Source organism: Drosophila ananassae, assembly GCF_017639315.1.
Source record: "Drosophila ananassae strain 14024-0371.13 chromosome 4 unlocalized genomic scaffold, ASM1763931v2 tig00000071, whole genome shotgun sequence".
NCBI lineage: Eukaryota > Metazoa > Arthropoda > Insecta > Diptera > Drosophilidae > Drosophila > Drosophila ananassae.
This window is the reverse complement of record NW_025319041.1, coordinates 2,411,688-2,429,870: the sequence shown is the minus strand read 5'-3', so window position 1 is coordinate 2,429,870 and position 18,183 is coordinate 2,411,688. Positions and strand designations below refer to the sequence as shown.

Below are 18,183 nucleotides of genomic sequence, written 5' to 3'. Positions count from 1 at the left end.
TACAGAAAATTTTTAATTCTTCGGCTATATATAGAGTTTCCTCGCGCACGCCTAGGAATGCAGGTCGTCACCTCGTGGACTTCCGTCCACAGTGATAATTTGACGTGTGATACTTTAGTTTTCTAATATTTTTGAAAAAAATATTTTTGTGTGATATATTGACATGTGATTCCTTTTACATTGATATTTAGGCGTGATACCGAATGCAACAAGTGTTAAATTCTCAAAAGCCAAAAAATTTCGGCTTCTTCATTGTTAATCTGATAATATTTCGTAATTCGATTTTTTTTTTAATTGAATTTGAAAATTGAAATTGATTAATTTGAAAATTGAAACTGACAATTGAATATTGAAATAATTGAGATTGACAAAGAAAGACTGAAGATATGAATTACAATTTCAAAATCATCTGTAGCATTTCTTCAATAAGAGATAATAAGAGACAGAGAGAGAGTGAGGAGAAATGGTTATATACTCTCACTCTACGGAGGAGAAGAAGACGGAGAGCCGTTTAACATTACGTTACGGTTTTTCTCGGCTAGCCCTCCTCCGCCAAACTCATACCGCGTCATAAGAAACTTCGTTCCAAATATAACGGTGGCAAAACCGCTGAACGATCTGAACGATCGGAATGTCATACCTTTGGTCTTTGGTTTTCATTATTATTTAACTGTAAAATGCTTTACATATATATTTACGAAATTACCTATTTATGTATTTACGAACAATTAAAATCATTGTACTAAGATAGGAGCAGGGTATCTTTCAGTCGGTTTTACTTAAAACCCAAATTTCATTGTTCTTATATTCTCAGTTTTCTCTCTCTTATGTTCTTATTCTCACTCCACAAAACTCATCCATTAGAAGGGTATTGAACACCATCCGCTTGCAGAACTACAACAACTTAAAAGCAATCGACTGAAATATACCCTGTTTCTACCTTAATATATAGATATATAGATTAATTCATTCGTTGACATATGTATATGTATATATGAAAAACAATTAACAGCTACCACTTAATCGTATTCCATAACGTATAATGTATACCCCAATTTTCTTAGGGTAGCATGCCTGAAAAGTTACAAAAATCAAACATTTTTGCTGGCTTCAAAACGAAGTCGAACGAACACACATGAAACCGTGTATGTGAATGCGTGAGCACGCATACATATAAAGATCAGTTTAACCGCGGAGCAACCTTTTTGATGATACACCTCTCAGCCAAAAACTGAACAACCAAAAACGTTCAGAGAGAATTTGAGCGTAAGAATGAGAGTAAGATTCTCTCTGGGGCCTCCGGGGGCCTGTCGCAAGAAATTTTTGCGTCCATCTTCGTTGTATGAAATGAGAAGTCTATATGTTGTATGGTTAGTGTTTGACCTTCTGACCATAGTTAAGTCATAACATATGTATAATTAAGCATCTTATATATATGCGCATACAGAGTAAATTGGTTCGTTAGTCAGTATCATCTCGTGGTACTTAAAACCTACTTAGCGTGCTGCTCCCGTCAGAAGGACCACCAGAGGAACATCTATCCCATTCCATTATCCCCGCACATCAACCTCAGCCTGACCATAGTGAGCGACTGTGAATCTATGGCAGCCCCTTTAGGGGGCTAATAAGGTTTAAGGATAAGGTTACTTTTTTTTAACCCTTTCTTACGTTTGACTTTGACTTTAGGATCTACCGGTACTCTCGCGAGTTCAAGTTCACCGTTAGTGGCTGCAGAATGCACTACGAACAATCCTCCTTACCCCCTTCTTTTCACATGAACGTATGGCCAGATGGACAAGGCTATATTAAATTGGCAGTTAGTCCTGATCAAGCACCATCTCCATGTTACATAACATTACAAAATATACAATTTACTCTCGTAGTTCCGAGTACCAGGGAAATGTTTTACTTGTGAAAATTAAATCTGAAGAATGCTTGAAGGACTACTTTTAAATATAGAAGAATCTTACAAAAAATGTTAGTCATACCCTAGGATATAAGTCAGAACCTTGTTGCATGAGAGCGCCAATTGCGAACCAAAAACTATTTTTTAAAGTAAAATTATTTTGTATCCTAACTAGCTCCACATTGGTATCATCTGAAAGCTGTTCATCGTCATTTGATAGCGGTATTGGTACACCGCATTGTCCGCAGCTAATATCGTCAACATTGTGTGCATGGTGATTATTACTTATAAATATTTCCTTATTATTAATATCTGTTAGCTCCGCAAACTCGGTTTTATAATATTCTTTTTGAATTTGTTCTAATATGTGGTCACAAGCCATAGTGCAGGGCGGCTTGGAATTAACCCATTCTATCGGTGACAGCCGAGCGACTATCCAAATTGATATTGAAACGAAAATATATCCAATGGCTATATAAACCCATATTTCTATAGCTAGTGGATTCATAAACGAGAAGAATTTCGTTTGAGCTCGATCTGAAATCTGAAATAAAACAATGTGTTTATTAATTTTATATCAAAGCATTCAAGAAACATTTGATTAATGGTAATTTATAACAAAAAAATTAATATTTATTTATACCTTTGGATTAAGTCCAGATCCTTGACGCAAGAAGGTACCAGTTATAAACCAGAAACTATTTGATATGGAGAACTGGTTTTCAACTAAATCCGTTTCCTTGTAACATGGGTGGGGGTTTTTCCACTCATATGGAGAAAATCGAGCCATCACAAATAGAGCGAATGATACTAACATATAAGCAGCTAGCACATAAAACCAAATCTCGATGGCCAATGGGTTCATAAAGGAGAATAGTCTTGTGGGTTGACTGCTCGGCACCTATTAAATTTAGCCATATATGTATGTGAAGGAAAAATAGTTTTCTACAAAATTTCAAAAGTCCAAATATTCGTATTACATATAAGGGATTTTCTACTATCCTTTTAAAAAAATGTATAAAAAATATTACCTTAAACAAAATACCAATACCCAAGTTCATAAAAGGTTTTGTAAAATCAATAACACTCTCTCGCGCATAGTTGATAGTCATTGAAGCTACAGCAAGATCAGCCCTCTGGGAATATGTTTTGTTATTTATCTGCTTATGTTTTATAGCTTGCTTACTTACCCTTTCCATTAATTCTTGAACAATGCCATTCCATGAATTAGTTTCTGGTATAAATACACCATACATATTGTCGGGAACTAAATCGATAGTGTATTGAAAGCCAACTTGTTGTGAAATTGCTTTGAGTAGATCAATACAAAAGCCTTCAAACCTATCATTTCCAGTAACATTTTTATCGTCTTTAACCATAACATAAGGGCGTTCCTAGAAAAAAATATAAAATAAAAAACTCACTATAGTTATTCTCTTATTATAATTAAGATAAAATCGTATTCTAACAAGTAAACAAAAACATTGGCTTACAAAAGGCTCTAATTATTTTTGTACACGATATGCCAACGGTCCGTTTGGCATACTTTGATCATAACATAAACACAATCCACACTTCAACCATTTCTAACTTCACACAATCCAACAGGATCGATTTCTTTATAGGCTAAAATACTAAAAACAACTACTGAGACTTCAAAAATTAAATCAATACTTTAACCAGAAACGGAGTGTTATATAAGCACAAGCCACATATGCGAATTCAATGCGCTATAATCTACCTATTGATGAATATATGATTCTCCCTGCACCATGTGCGGTTTCCTAGCATATGCTGTGCCTTCTTTTCGCCCGGTTCCCACTGCATACGTACAGGCCACCTCCCGTCTAACCGATCGAGGGACGCTGCCGCATAACGTACGGCTAACATGGATAGTAATCGCGAGGATAGATCCGAGAGAGTTTAAGAGAAGAGTAGGAGTAAAATATCACTAGGAATAGTGTTGCACAGATAAGGGTTAAGTATAAGGGATTTAAGATTGTTAGTAGAGCAAAGTGACAAGATGTGGTAGAAAGCATCTTTTCAAACTTTCATTTGACCATTTTTTGGTGGATGAGTTAATCGTTCGTCCCATAAAGAAAGTACATAGCCTCGTGAGGACTAGATCGATAAAATCACATGAGGTTACATTTCGATCTATTAAGCTTAAGGTTATTTGCTAAACACCAATTTTGAAATTTATCCAAATCGGATAAAAGTCTAGATTTAGCGCTAGTGAATTTATACTGAAGACAAAGTTGAACATCATTAGCACAAGTGAAGTACAAGTGAATCAGTTAAGAAAAGGGGCAAGTTGTTACTAAAAAGTGTAAAAAGTAAGGACCCAAGATGGTTTCCTTGCGTGGAATTAAATGCGATAGATTAGTAGCTTGAAATCCAGATAAGAAGATCTGTTGGGAATCCCAAAAGACTGAGTTTACTTATAAGAAGCGAATGGTAAACAGAGTCAAATACTTTACTGAAGTCAGTGTCAGTGTAAATGACGTATGTTTATAAGCCCTTCCGGAGCTCATCTATGACAATAGATGTTAACACCAAAAAATGAGTAGTGCTGGAGCGGCCTAGCGTCTAGGTATCTTGAAAAACTAACTATACAGCCAGATAACTTATGTTTATTTAAAACTTATTTAAAAATTTTAAAAGTGCTTTGTATACCAAGGTGAATTAGTAGAAGCGGACGGATGTTTCCACGGCACTTTATGAGATTAAAGTTCAGACTTAAGGTCAATTAAGCTATTGTTTTCGATTTATACCTCAAAAGTGGGATGATATGGATCCTCAGGGTTAAAAAGGGGCAAGTTCTGGAAGAGTAATTCCATCAGGATCAGAAACGAAACATAAGTCCAGCAGCCGACCTAAAGAATTTCTAAATTGGTTTATTTGCCGAGTGACTTGTCGAACATACCCGACTGGTGCGAGTTAAGCAATAAAGACGGTGAATTATCAACATTAGACCACATCTGCTATCAGCAGGTCACTATCAGACAGACGATCAGAAACGAAACGAATAGCGGAAAAATGTTGCCAGTATGTGGGCGGTTCGGACGAAAGTGGTTTGTAAGAACTGGTAAAGTATAAAGATTGACCGGTCAAAATGATTTCAATACATAGAAATTCAATGTCACCAAACTGTAACGAACTGTTTTGCTAACTTTTGCTTGCAACAAATGCCGCGGCTAGCTCACAGAGTTTGGGGGAACGTTGCACCGAATTTATATATTATATTCGTGATTGCCCGAGCCCAGATATAACACAGCGTGCTTCGAATTTTTCCTAGTAGGTACACCACTTTTAGATGTGATAGAACTCTGCGAAGGGGAGGAGGAGTGTTCAAGCATTGAAAACGATAAGAATTCCAAACATAGAATGTAAGAGATCGGACCCATGGGAATAAGTGATAAACAGCATGGTTTGAAAGACGATCTCCTGCAGTCTAACCAAATATTTATGTGGTGCACTTGAAGCACTTAAGAAAGGGTCACATAGCATGTCAGCGTGCAGTCCGTTGATAAGTAGTTTTAAATAGATTTACGATTTTCATGTATCTTTCTTGTAAGAGAAGTGTGTGAAATAAAAACCGTTTTTAAACGGAACTCATTGGAGTAACACGATTATTTAAGGGGCTCCTCTTAACAAGGAGTGTTAATCTCTGTAGACTCCAAACTCGCTTCTAAAGAGGTAAAATCACAAAAGCTTGGTAAAATTGAATTCCTTTGCATCAAAATCACTTTGTCCGATCAATCTTTGTATGTTACCTGTTCTTACATACCACCTTCGTCCGAGCCGCCAACATACTGGCAACATTTGTCCGCTATTCGTTTGGTTTTTGATCGTCTGTCTGATGGTGACCAGCTGATAGCTCTGGATGACTTTAATATCCCAGAACTTATGTGGTCAAATGTTGAAAATTCACCGTCTTTACAGCTTAACTCCCACCACGACTTCCCTGCGGGCATGTTTGACATGCCACTCGGGCAAATTAACCACGTTAGTAATTCTTTAGGTCGGCTGTTGGACTTATGTTTCGTTTCTGATCCTGATGGAATTAGTCTTTCCAGAACTTTGTCCCTTTCTGACCCTGAGGATCCATATCATCCCACTCTTGAGCTTTCAATTGAAAACAACTCCTTAATTGACCTTAAGTCTACACTTAAATCTCATAAAGTTCGTTTCTCTCGTAAAACTGACTTTATGAAATTAAATAAGTTAATTTCGGAATTTGATTGGTCTGATTTACAGGCATGCGAGGACATAAACTTAGCATTACAAAAATTTTATTTCACTTGAAACTCATTTTTTGTCGCTTGGAAATATCCGTCCGCTTCAACGAATCCGACTTGGTATACAAGGAATCTTATCAACTTAAAGAATAGTATGAGTAGACTTTTAAATAAACATAGATTATCTTGCTGTACAGTTAGTTATTCAAGATACTTAGTAGCTCGGTCCAATTTCACCGTGCATAACGCAGAATGTTATAGGAGTTATATTCGCCGCTGCAGGATTCAGTTTACTTAGGATCTGAAGCAGTATTATAACTTTATAAATACTAAGCGTAAACATGTATCTTATCCCCCACTGCTAACGTTTGAGAACTCTTATGCGAACACTGATCAGGCAATGGCCGATCTCTTTGCACAGTTTTTTCAAACTACGTATTTACCTAGCAGCAGCTCAGCTCAACCTTACACTTATAATATCCAATCAGCCAATCTTATATTTCGCCCATCTTTCGATCAAAGTTGTGTGTTATCGGATCTTTTTATACCCTTGCAGAGGGTATTATAATTTTGGTCAAAAGTGTGCAACGCAGTGAAGGAGACATCTCCGACCCTATAAAGTATATATATTCTTGATCAGGATCACCTCCTGAGTCAATATGAGCATGTCCGTCTGTCCGTCTGTCCGTCGGTCCGTCTGTCCGTCTGTCTGTTTCTACGCAAACTAGTCTCTCAGTTTTAAATCTATCGAGTTGAAACTTTGCACACACCCTTCTTTCTGTTGCAGGCAGTATATAAGTCGGAACGGCCGGGATCGGTCGACTATATCCTATAGCTGCCATATAACTGATTGATCGGAAATGCCATAACTTTGGTGTTTTTTAAGTTAGAGGGTTGGGACTTTCCACACATGTTATATTTAACCAAAGTATCTTCTGTACAAAATTTCATAAGGATCGGCCGACTATATCCTATAGCTGTCATAGAACGATCGAAATTGGCATAACTTTGTTGTTTTTTAAGTTAGAAAGATGGGATTTGATACAGATTCTATTTTGGGAAAATCAATCTGATTTGTCGAATTTCATAAGGATCGGCCGACTATATCCTATAGCTGCCGTATAACTGATTGATCGGAAATGCTATAACTTCGTTGGTTTTCAAGTTAGGAGGATGGGAGTTTTAAAGGATTCCTCTTTTGGCAAAATAATTCGATTTGCCAAATTTCATAAGGATCGGCCAACTATATACGATCCGCTATATATCTAATTATATAAGATTCGTGGAGCCACCTAGCGAACTGCGACTCAACTGCAAGGGTATATAAACTTCGGCTCCGCCCGAAGTTAGCTTTCGTTTCTTGTTAAGGTTAAGCCCGTGTATTCTCCAGGCCCTGATGGAGTTCCAGACTGGTTCTGAAGAACTGCGCTGAGGCTCTGTGCAAACCGCTCGTTAAACTCTTTAATCTATCGCTGGAAACTTCGATCTTTCCCCTTATGTGGAAGGAATCCTTCATTATTCCGCTGCATAAAAAAGGGAAAAAATACGACGCTGCAAATTATCTCTCTAAATTGGCATCTCTAAATTGTCAGCAATTCCAAATGCTGAGCTATCAGCGTTTTGCTAGCGACCAAATTAATAAAGACTCCACAATTCAATTTCAATATTTTTTATTGGGTCAATTTAATCCCAAAACAACGGCGGCGGCCGATCCCAACAAAACCAAATATACAAGTGCGCAGAAGCTCCATCAAAGCTCCCAAAGTGCATGCGCTACAAAAGAACAACAAAGCGCATGCGAATCTGGGAGAAACAAAGAATATGGAACAGCTGATAACGGGCAATTAGGACCGCTGCCGCTAGTTACACTGAGAGACTTAAATAGAAATAATTATGATATTTGATGCTGGCACAAGTCCCAACACCAAAGCTTTTTGAAAAACTTATCACTCCACATTTGCAACACCTATGTAGTTCAATAATAACTTCGTGCCAGCATGGCTTCATGAAGCGCCGCTCCACCACTACCAACTTATTGGAGCTAACATCTTTTATCACGGATGGCTTCCCGAATGGCTTACAAACAGACGTCATTTACATTGACTTCAGTAAGGCATTTGACTCTGTTAACCATTCGCTTCTTATAAGTAAACTCAAGTTTTTGGGATTCCCAACTGATCTTCTTATCTGGATTTCGAGCTACTTATCTGGGAGAACCCAACGTGTTTTCTTCAAAGATGTTACCTCGCGTTTAGTCCGCGCCACATCTGGGGTGCCACAAGGAAGCCATCTTGGACCCCTACTTTTTACACTGTTTATTAACGGCTTGCCCCATGCCTTAACTAATTCACTTGTACTTATGTACGCTGATGACGTTAAGCTATGCCTTCAGTATAAACTCACTAACCTTAAACTTAATGGATCGAAATGTAAACTCATGTCTTTTTACCGATCTAGTCCTCACCAGGCTATGTACTTTTTCTATGGGAACGCCTTAGAACGATTAACTCAGGTTAACGATCTAGGTGTCCTATTAGATTTGAAACTTAAATTTACCGACCATATATCTACCATGGTTAATAAAACTATGGGGGTGCTTGGTTTTATTAAAAGATGGTCAAAAGATTTAATAACCCGTACATAACTAAAACGTTATATACATCACTGGTCCGTCCGATTCTTGAGTATGGATCGTGTGTCTGGAGTTCTTAATATGGATTACACCAAGATCACATAGAATCTGTAAAAACAAACTTCCTTACTTTTGCTCTTAGGGGATTTAATTGGGATGCAAATCTTTACCTCTCCTCATGTCGTAGTAGACTAATCAACTTACCATCATTTACAAACCGTACGATGCTGGGTGTCATGTTTCTATATAATTTTATTATATATAATCTTACAGCCAGCATTTACTAACACGCTTAAACAGGCACTATCCGTTCAAGGTATTATGTTCGGACTACAATGGTCTCTACCACTTGTCACTTTGCTCTACTAACAATCTTAAATCGCTTATATTAACCGCCTTATCTGTGCAAACCTCTTCCTCGTGATATCTTTCTTCTACTTTTCGCTTAACTATCTCGGATCTATTCCCGCGATTTGAGCCGTACGCGGCAGCGTCCCTCGGTCGGTTGGACGGGAGGTGGGCGGTACCTATGCAGTGGGAACCATGCGAGGATTTCATCTTTGTGAGTAGTTTTTGAGGCTTTATAAAAGAAAGTATCATACTGCTTTTGGCGGATTGTAAAATGTGAGAATGAAGAATATTGTTGGAGTGTTTTATCATCTACCCTATCGTCTTCTTAGGGTACCATGCCTGAAAAGTTACAAAAATCTAAAATTTTAGCTGTCTTCAAAGCGAAGTCGAACGCACATTCATGAAACTGTGTATGTGAATGTGTGAGCACGCATTCATATAAAGATCAGTTTAACCGCGGAAGAACCTTCTTAATTATGCGCTTCTCTGCGACTCAACAACCAAAACAGTTCAATGAGATTATGAGCTTAAAAATGAGCGTAAGAATGAAAGTAAGATCCTCTCTGGGGCCTCCTGGGGCCTGACGCAAGAAATTTTTGTACACGATATGCCAACGGTCCGTTTGGCATACTTTGATCATAACATAAACACAATCCACACTTCAACCATTTCTAACTTCACACAATCCAACAGGATCGATTTCTTTATAGGCTAAAATACTAAAAACAACTACTGAGACTTCAAAAATTAAATCAATACTTTAACCAGAAACGGAGTGTTATATAAGCACAAGCCACATATGCGAATTCAATGCACGCTATAATCTACCTATTGATGAATATATGATTCTCCCTGCACCATGAGCGGTTTCCTAGCATATGCTGTGCCTTCTTTTCGCCCGGTTCCCACTGCATACGTACAGGCCACCTCCCGTCTAACCGATCGAGGGATGCTGCCGCATAACGTACGGCTAACGTGGATAGTAATCGCGAGGATAGATCCGAAAGAGTTTAAGAAAAGAGTAGGAGTAAAATATCACTAGGAATAGTGTTGCACAGATAAGGCGTTAAGTATATTTTATATTTTATTGAAGTAGTAACAATTATCTGTTATTTATTTGTATATAAAATTTTAAAATTAATTAATTATAATTAAGAATTAGGAAAGTTATTCTAAAAGAAAAACAAACAATTTAGATTTTATTACATCAAGGGATAATTCAGGGGAAAATAAATGGGACAATAGATTATAATTTTTACAGATAACACGAAAAGGATCATGGTATAAGGGATTTAAGATTGTTAGTAGAGCAAAGTGACAAGATGTGGTCGAGAGCATCTTTTCAAACTTTCATTTGACCATTTTTTGGTGGATGAGTTAATCGTTCGTCCCATAGAGAAAGTACATAGCCTCGTGAGGACTAGATCGATAAAATCATATGAGCTTACATTTCGAATTAAGTGTAGCAGCCGACCTAAAGAATTTCTAAAGTGGTTTATTTGCCGAGTGACTTGTCGAACATGCCCGACTGGTGCGAGTTAAGCAATAAAGACGGTGAATTATCAACATTAGACCACATCTGCTATAAGCTGGTCACTATCAGACAGACGATCAAAAACGAAACGAATAGCGGAAAAATGTTGCCAGTATGTGGGCGGTTCGGACGAAAGTGGTTTGTAAGAACTGGTAAAGTATAAAGATTGACCAGTCGAAATGATTTCAATACATAGAAATTCAATGTCACCAAACTGTAACGAACTGTTTTGCTAACTTTTGCTCGCAACAACTGCCGCGGCTAGCTCACAGAGTTTGGGGGAACGTTGCACCGAAATTATATATTATATTCGACGTGATTGCCCGAGCCCAGATATAACACAGGGTGCTTCGGTTCATAAATATCCCCTTTAATTCGATAAAGTTACAAAAGGGTGAACCTCACCGGCTGCTCGGCTCAGTCGTCCTTCCGTCGATCCCTGATCACCCTCCGGGTTGGTGCCAATACACACGCCCTCCCAAAGCTTGCGCCCATCAGGTCGTGTGGTCTTGGTGCCTGGCGCCTCGGCTCACGGTTCCCTCCGTTTGGACCCAAGTGCTCCAGTTGTGGGGCCTGTGCTGTCGCTGTTGTTGTCGTCGCTGCTCTCCTGTCGTCGCCGCTGCTCCTGATGCTGATCCTGTCGTTGCTCCTGTTGCTGCTTCTGTTGCTGTTTCTGTCGCTGATCCTATCGCTGATCCGGTTGCTGCTTCTCTTCTGCGGGCGCCGTGGACCTTCGCTGTCTTTGACTCACTGGGAATGGCCTTTCGCCGTGGCCGGCAACTAATCCGTGTTAGCAGATCAATAGGCTCACCTCCCAGGCATACGCCGGGCAGGTGTCTTGGTGCCTGGCGGCCGGATCAGAGCACGAAGGGCCTACCTACCCCATAGGACACGCCCCCGGTTGCGTTCGCCACTCGCCTCCAAACACCAGAGTGCATACTATGGATCTATGGTATACCAGAGATTTTGGCGTCGCGTCTCCTTTAGCTCCAGGTGATACGCTGTGCGTACGCCCCAACGCCTGGATCAGGATTCTATTGACTTTACTGGGGTGTCCCTGTTTGGTTTCACTGTTGGGCTTGAGTTTCCGAGCTGGCTACCCCTCGCTTTACAGGATCACACTTGGCGTTAACGGTAAGGAATCGGCAAGGCGTACGTCAGGCCGATCCGTCGCTATCGCAATGACACCAGGATACCTGTCATATCCGGGAATAACCCAAAACGACTCGTTTTACTCTTGGGCTTCAGTTCCGCAGCGGATCCTTTTCCCACTTGTTTCCTGATTTCTACTCCTTCGTGATTCATATTCTTCCTCTCTTTATCTCAAAGCGGACGGACGTGCTTTTTTTGTGCGCACTGCGATTTCATAAAATTCGCTTATAAGCTTTCCATAAACAATCGGTGTTTATTTCTATTCACATAAAAAAATAAAAATAATAAACAAATTGCACTTCATAGATCCGTATCGCTTCGCGTGTGCAGTGATATATTTTGAGGTAAAATAATAATTTTCTTAATTTTTCTTCTAAAAATAGCCCTGCTCTGCTTCTTCATCGTTTACGGTTTTGCTTCTATTCTATTGCTCCTATATCCAAGAGATTCTTATCTCTATTCTTTGCATTTTACTAACTCGCACTAACGGCTCTCTTCAATCTCCCCCTTTCGTTTCCCTGGTACAGTGGTACAAGGTTCATCAATATTATTAATAAATTAAATATTGAATTTGTAATAAATTAATTATTTAAATTTTAAATAGTTATGGAATTTAAATTGGTCTGTGCGTTGAAGTCTTGTAATAAGACAATCTCGACTTCCCAGCCTACCATCCACTGCTGGCTTTGTGAAAACGTTTTACACGCTAAGTGTGCCGCATTCACGGCCTCAGTTTCGGATGCAATCTCGCGTAGGTCTGGTCTCCACTTTTGCTGTGACGGTTGTCGTGCTGTTCAGGACAAAATGAGATCGTGCGGCAGACTAAAAGCGGATTCAAGGAGTTGATTAGTGGTTTTCGTAAAATCAATAGAAAAATTCGACTTCCGAATATCTCAGAATTAATGAGCAATTGTCCGATATGTCCTCTGTGGCATCGCTTCAAGTGATCCCAGACCCAATAATTCAAACCCCTGTAACAGTCACCAAACAGGGTAATCAACCGTCCGGACCCCCGGCACGTACTGATGCCGCAGTATTAGTTACGGCAGCACCAAAACCATTGCAGGTGATCCCACAATCGAAACACATTTTTGTTTCCCGGCTTGCCCCTGATACTTCTGAGATTGATATCTCGGCATACATCAAAGCCAAAACAAAAGTCGACATAAAGGTGGTGAAAATTACAAAATTTAAATATTCATACACCAGGCACACGTCATCTTTCCAAATACGTGTGCCCTTGCAGATGTTCAAGACGATTTGTTCCGCCAGCTTTTGGCCGGAGAATATTTTCGTCCAAGAACATCAGCCAAGTACGGTGCAAAAAAAATGACCAAACCTGTGGGTGTAAAACTCCCACATGTTACGGCCACTGACCAACCTTCCACTTCATCTTCCTCAGTTTTAAAAAACTAATGTCTTCTCTAACACTTACCTATCAGAATACAAGAGGGTTACGTAGTAAACTTCCCAAACTGTATTCTGATACTTCTTTCTTTGAATCCCACATTATTGTATTTACAGAAACTTGGCTTAAGCCGGAGATCTTAAGCTCCGAAGTTTTTCCTAGTAGGTATACCATTTTTAGATGTGATAGAACTCTGCGAAGGGGAGGAGGAGTGTTAATCTCTGTAGACTCCAAACTCGCTTCTGAAGAGGTAAAATTACAAGAGTTTGGTGACATTGAATTCCTTTGCATCAAAATCACTTTGTCCGACCGATCTTTGTCTGTTACCTGTTCGTACATACCACCTTCGTCCGAGCCGCCAACATACTGGCAACATTTGTCCGCTATTCGTTTGGTTTTTGGGTGACTTTAATATCCCAGAACTTATGTGGTCAAATGTTGAAAATTCACCGTCTTTACTCCCACCACGACTTCCCTACGGGCATGTTTGACATGCCACTCGGGCAAATTAGCCACGTTAGTAATTCTTTAGGTCGGCTGTTGGACTTATGTTTCGTTTCTGATTCTGATGGAATTACTCTTTCCAGAACTTTGCCCCTTTCTGACCCTGAGGATCCATATCATCCCACTCTTGAGCTTTCAATTGAAAACTACTCCTTAATGGACCTTAAGTCTACACTTAAATCTCATAAAATTCGATTCTTTCGTAAGGCTGACTTTATGAAATTAAATAAGTTAATTTCGGAATTTAATTGGTCTGATTTACTGGCATGCGAGGATATAAACTTAGCATTACAAAAATTTTATTTCACTTTAAACTCATTTTTTGACGCTTGTGTGCCGTGGAAATATCCGTCCGCTTCAACGAATCCGCCTTGGTATACAAGGCATCTTATCAACTTAAAGAATAGTATGAGTAGACTTTTAAATAAACATAGATTATCTGGCTGTACAGTTAGTTATTCAAGATACTTAGTAGCTCGGACCAATTTCACCGTGCATAACGCAGAATGTTAAAGGAGTTATATTCGCCGCTGCAGGATTCAGTTTACTCAGGATCCGAAGCAGTTTTATAACTATGTAAACACTAAGCGTAAACATGAATCTTTCCCCCACTGCTTACGTTTGAGAACTCTTATGCGAACACTGATCAGGCAATGGCCGATCTCTTTGCACAAATTTTTCACACTACGTATTCACCTAGTAGCAGTTCATCTCAGCCTTACTTATAATATCCAATCAGCCAATCTTATATTTCGCCCATCTTCCGATCAAAGTGGTGAGTTATCGGATCTTCTTAAGGTCAAACCCGTGTATTCGCCAGGCCCTGATGGAGTTCCAGGCTGGTTCGGAAGAACTGCGCTGAGGCTCTGTGCAAACCGCTCGTTAAACTCTTTAATCTATCGCTGGAAACTTCGATCTTTCCCCTTACGTGGAAAGAAATCCTTCATTATTCCGCTGCATAAAAAAGGGAAAAAATCCGACGCAAAAATCCGCTGCATAAAAAAGGGAATAAATCCGAAAAATCCGATTATTGAGGCATCTTTAAATTGTCAGCAATTTCAAAGCTTTTTGAAAAACTTATCACTCCACATTTGCAACACCTATGTAATTCAATAATAACTCCGTGCCAGCACGGCTTCATGAAGCGCCGCTCCACCACTACCAACTTATTGGAGCTAACATCTTTTATCACGGATGGCTTCCGGAATGGCTTACAAACAGACGTCATTTAGACTGACTTCAGTAAAGCATTTGACTCTGTTAACCATTCGCTTCTTATTAGTAAATTCAGTCTTTTGGGATATCCAACTGATCTTCTTATCTGGATTTCGAGCTTCTTATCTGGGAGAACCCAACGTGTTTTCTTTAAAGATGTTCCTCGCATGTAGTCCGCGTTACATCTGGGGTGCCCCAAGGAAGCCATCTTGGACCCCTACTTTTTACACTGTTTATTAACGGCTTGCCCCTTGCCTTAATTAATTCACTTGTACTTATGTACGCTGATGACGTTAAGCTATGCCTTCAGTATAAACTCACTAGCGCCCAGTCTAGACTTCAATCCGATTTGGATAAACTTCAAAATTGGTGTTTAGCAAATAACCAAAAGCTTAATGGATCGAAAAGTAAACTCATGTCTTTTTACCGATCTAGTCCTCACTAGGCTATGTACTTTCTCTATGGGAACGCCTTAGAACGATTAACTCAGGTTAACGATCTAGGTGTCCTATTAGATTTAAAACTTAAATTTACCGACCATATATCTACCATGGTTAATAAAACTATGGGGGTGCTTGGTTTTATTAAAAAATGGTCAAAAGAATTTAATGACCCGTACATATCTAAAACGTTATATACATCACTGGTCCGTCCTATTCTTGAGTATGGATCGTGTGTCTGGAGTTCTCAATGTGGAGTACACCAAGATCACATAGAATCTGTACAAAAAAACTTCCTTACTTTTGCTCTTAGGGGACTTAATTGGGATGCAAATCTTTACCTCCCCTCTTATCGAAGTAGACTTTTACTAATCAACTTACCATCATTAACAAACCCACCCACACCCAGAACGATGCTGGGTGTCATGTTTCTATATAATTTTATTTATGGAAATATTGACAGCCAGCATTTACTAACACGCTTAAATTTTAACGTTCCTAGTAGAAGGACTAGAAACTTTCGTCCTGTACTCTTCAGCCATTGCAGTTCGACATATGCCCAACACGATCCGTTCAGGGTATTATGTTCGGACTACAATGGTCTCTACCACATCTTGTCACTTTGCTCTACTAACAATAGAACGATGCTGGGTGTCATGTTTCTATATCAGGGGTGCCCAAGCACTGCTTATGACAGAGCAAATTCCAATACCTATGCACAAAAGCACAAATACATATGAGCGATAGTTTTTTTTTTTTTTCTATCGTATCACTGAAAAAAATTTTTGTAACATTTTCAACAGAAAAAAAAAAAAAAATTATTTCGGATAATTGAGAATTAATTTTAGGATTATAATTATTTTCAATATGCTCAATTATTTTTCGAATTTTTTTTACTGCGCTTCCATATCGGCTTGTGACGCAGATACTTTAGCATAGCATTTAATAAAATGCCTTTCCAAATTAATTTTTTTGTTTCCGCTTATTATTATATTACATATAATACATTGCTGCTCGCAAAGAAAATTTTCGGCAAAGAAAAAATGCATCGTTCCACAGTCAACCATTCTGTCCAAAACCACAACAAGAAGTGATTTTTTGCTGTGAAAAGTTTTCGGCAATCCAACAACAAAATGCCAGAAAAGTGTTGAAACTGTTTAAGTGTTATTAAACTACGAAAAATTGTTATTGTAATTTGCCTTGCCTATGCTGGGAGCAGCACACGTATATGACTTTGCTCTACCCATATGACAGAGCAATCCAACAACAAAGGAGGAACGAGAGCAATGGGACTGGGCATCCCTGTTCTATATAATCTTATTTATGGAAATATTGACAGCCAGCATTTACTAACACGCTTAAATTTTAACGTTCCTAGTAGAAGGACTAGAAACTTTCGTCCTCTTCTCTTTAGCCATTGCAGTTCGACATATGCTCAACACGATCCGTTCAGGGTATTATGTTCGGACTACAATGGTCTCTACCACATCTTGTCACTTTGCTCTACTAACAATCTTAAATCGCTTATATTAACCGCCTTATCTGCGCAACACTCTTCCTCGTGATATCTTTCTCCTACTTTTCGCTTAACTATCTCGGATCTATTCCCGCGATTCGAGCCGTACGTCACGCGGCAGCGTCCCTCGGTCGGTTGGACGGGAGGTGGGCTGTACGTATGCAGTGGGAACCACGCGAGGACTTCATCTTTGTGAGTAGTTTATGAGGCTTTATAAAAGAAAGTATAATACTGCTTTTGGCGGATTGTAAAATGTGGGAATGAAGAATATTGTTGAAGTGTTTTATCATCTACCCTATCGTCTTCTTAGGGTACCATGCCTGAAAAGTTACAAAAATCTAAAATTTTAGCTGTCTTCAAAGCGAAGTCGAACGCACATTCATGAAACTGTGTATGTGAATGTGTGAGCACGCATTCATATAAAGATCAGTTTAACCGCGGAAGAACCTTCTTAATGATGCGCTTCTCTGCGACTCAATAACCAAAACAGTTCAATGAGATTATGAGCTTAAAAATGAGCGTAAGAATGAAAGTAAGATCCTCTCTGGGGCCTCCTGGGGCCTGACGCAAGAAATTTTAGGGTCCATTTTTGTTTTATGAAATGAGAAGTCTATATGTTGTATTATTAGTGGTTATATAGAGAAACTTTTTTTATTTAATACCAACTTATAATTTTGAAAATATGAAAAATATGCATTTATTAAAGGCATATGCTTAATAACTTTTGGTTTATTTTGAGCAAATGTTTGAAACTTTAATAAAAAAAATTGTTTGTGCCAATTTTAAATTTTGCGAACGTAACCCCTTATTTTGTTAAGCTTAACACTATTTCGCTTAACACGAGGATTTCTAGGAACGTAAACTTTGTATTAAACGAGGGCCAAGTGTACTACAGAATGTATTCCAGAGGGACTGAGGACGTTTTCAAGGTTCTTAAAGTTCTCTGCTGGGCGATAAACATATTGATACAATATTAAATTTTATTGTCAACGATGAGCGGGAGTGGTTTGTGGGAAACAGAATTGTGGATATTAGTATTGGCGTATATATATATAATATTATTTATTCTGTAGCCGTGGATGTTTCATTGAAATCTTTTAAGCATAATGATTTTGGTTAAAGAGGGTTATTTGTATCATTTTAAGTCTTCGTCTGTACTAACATTTTTTTTTTTGTTCTTAAATTTCTTATCGGGTTTAGTTTTGGTTTTATGTTTCTTTTTTGGATTTGAGGGAGGTACCCATTTTATTTGATTTGGCGGAAAATATTTTAAGTTTTAGCTCG

The 18,183-nt window shown here is 38.7% G+C and overlaps 1 protein-coding gene across 6 annotated transcripts in view; it reads right to left on the bottom strand.

Moving 5' to 3' along the window:
- LOC6498717 (glutamate receptor ionotropic, kainate 2) overlaps nt 1-18,183 on the bottom strand; it is a 376,347-nt gene that overhangs the window by 13,260 nt on the left and 344,904 nt on the right. For 2 of the 6 annotated variants that reach the window (XM_032452748.2, XM_032452750.2), the window contains 4 exons: nt 3,097-3,300; nt 2,938-3,042; nt 2,550-2,807; nt 1,989-2,450 (listed from right to left, as the gene is read on the bottom strand). In XM_032452748.2, the coding sequence (XP_032308639.1) occupies nt 1,989-2,450; nt 2,550-2,807; nt 2,938-3,042; nt 3,097-3,300 (1,029 nt within the window). Of the gene's footprint in view, nt 1-1,988; nt 2,451-2,549; nt 2,852-2,937; nt 3,043-3,096; nt 3,301-18,183 lie in introns of those variants that run through there. The other 4 variants (XM_032452749.2, XM_001967151.4, XM_032452752.2 and 1 more) reach the window with 4 other exon arrangements.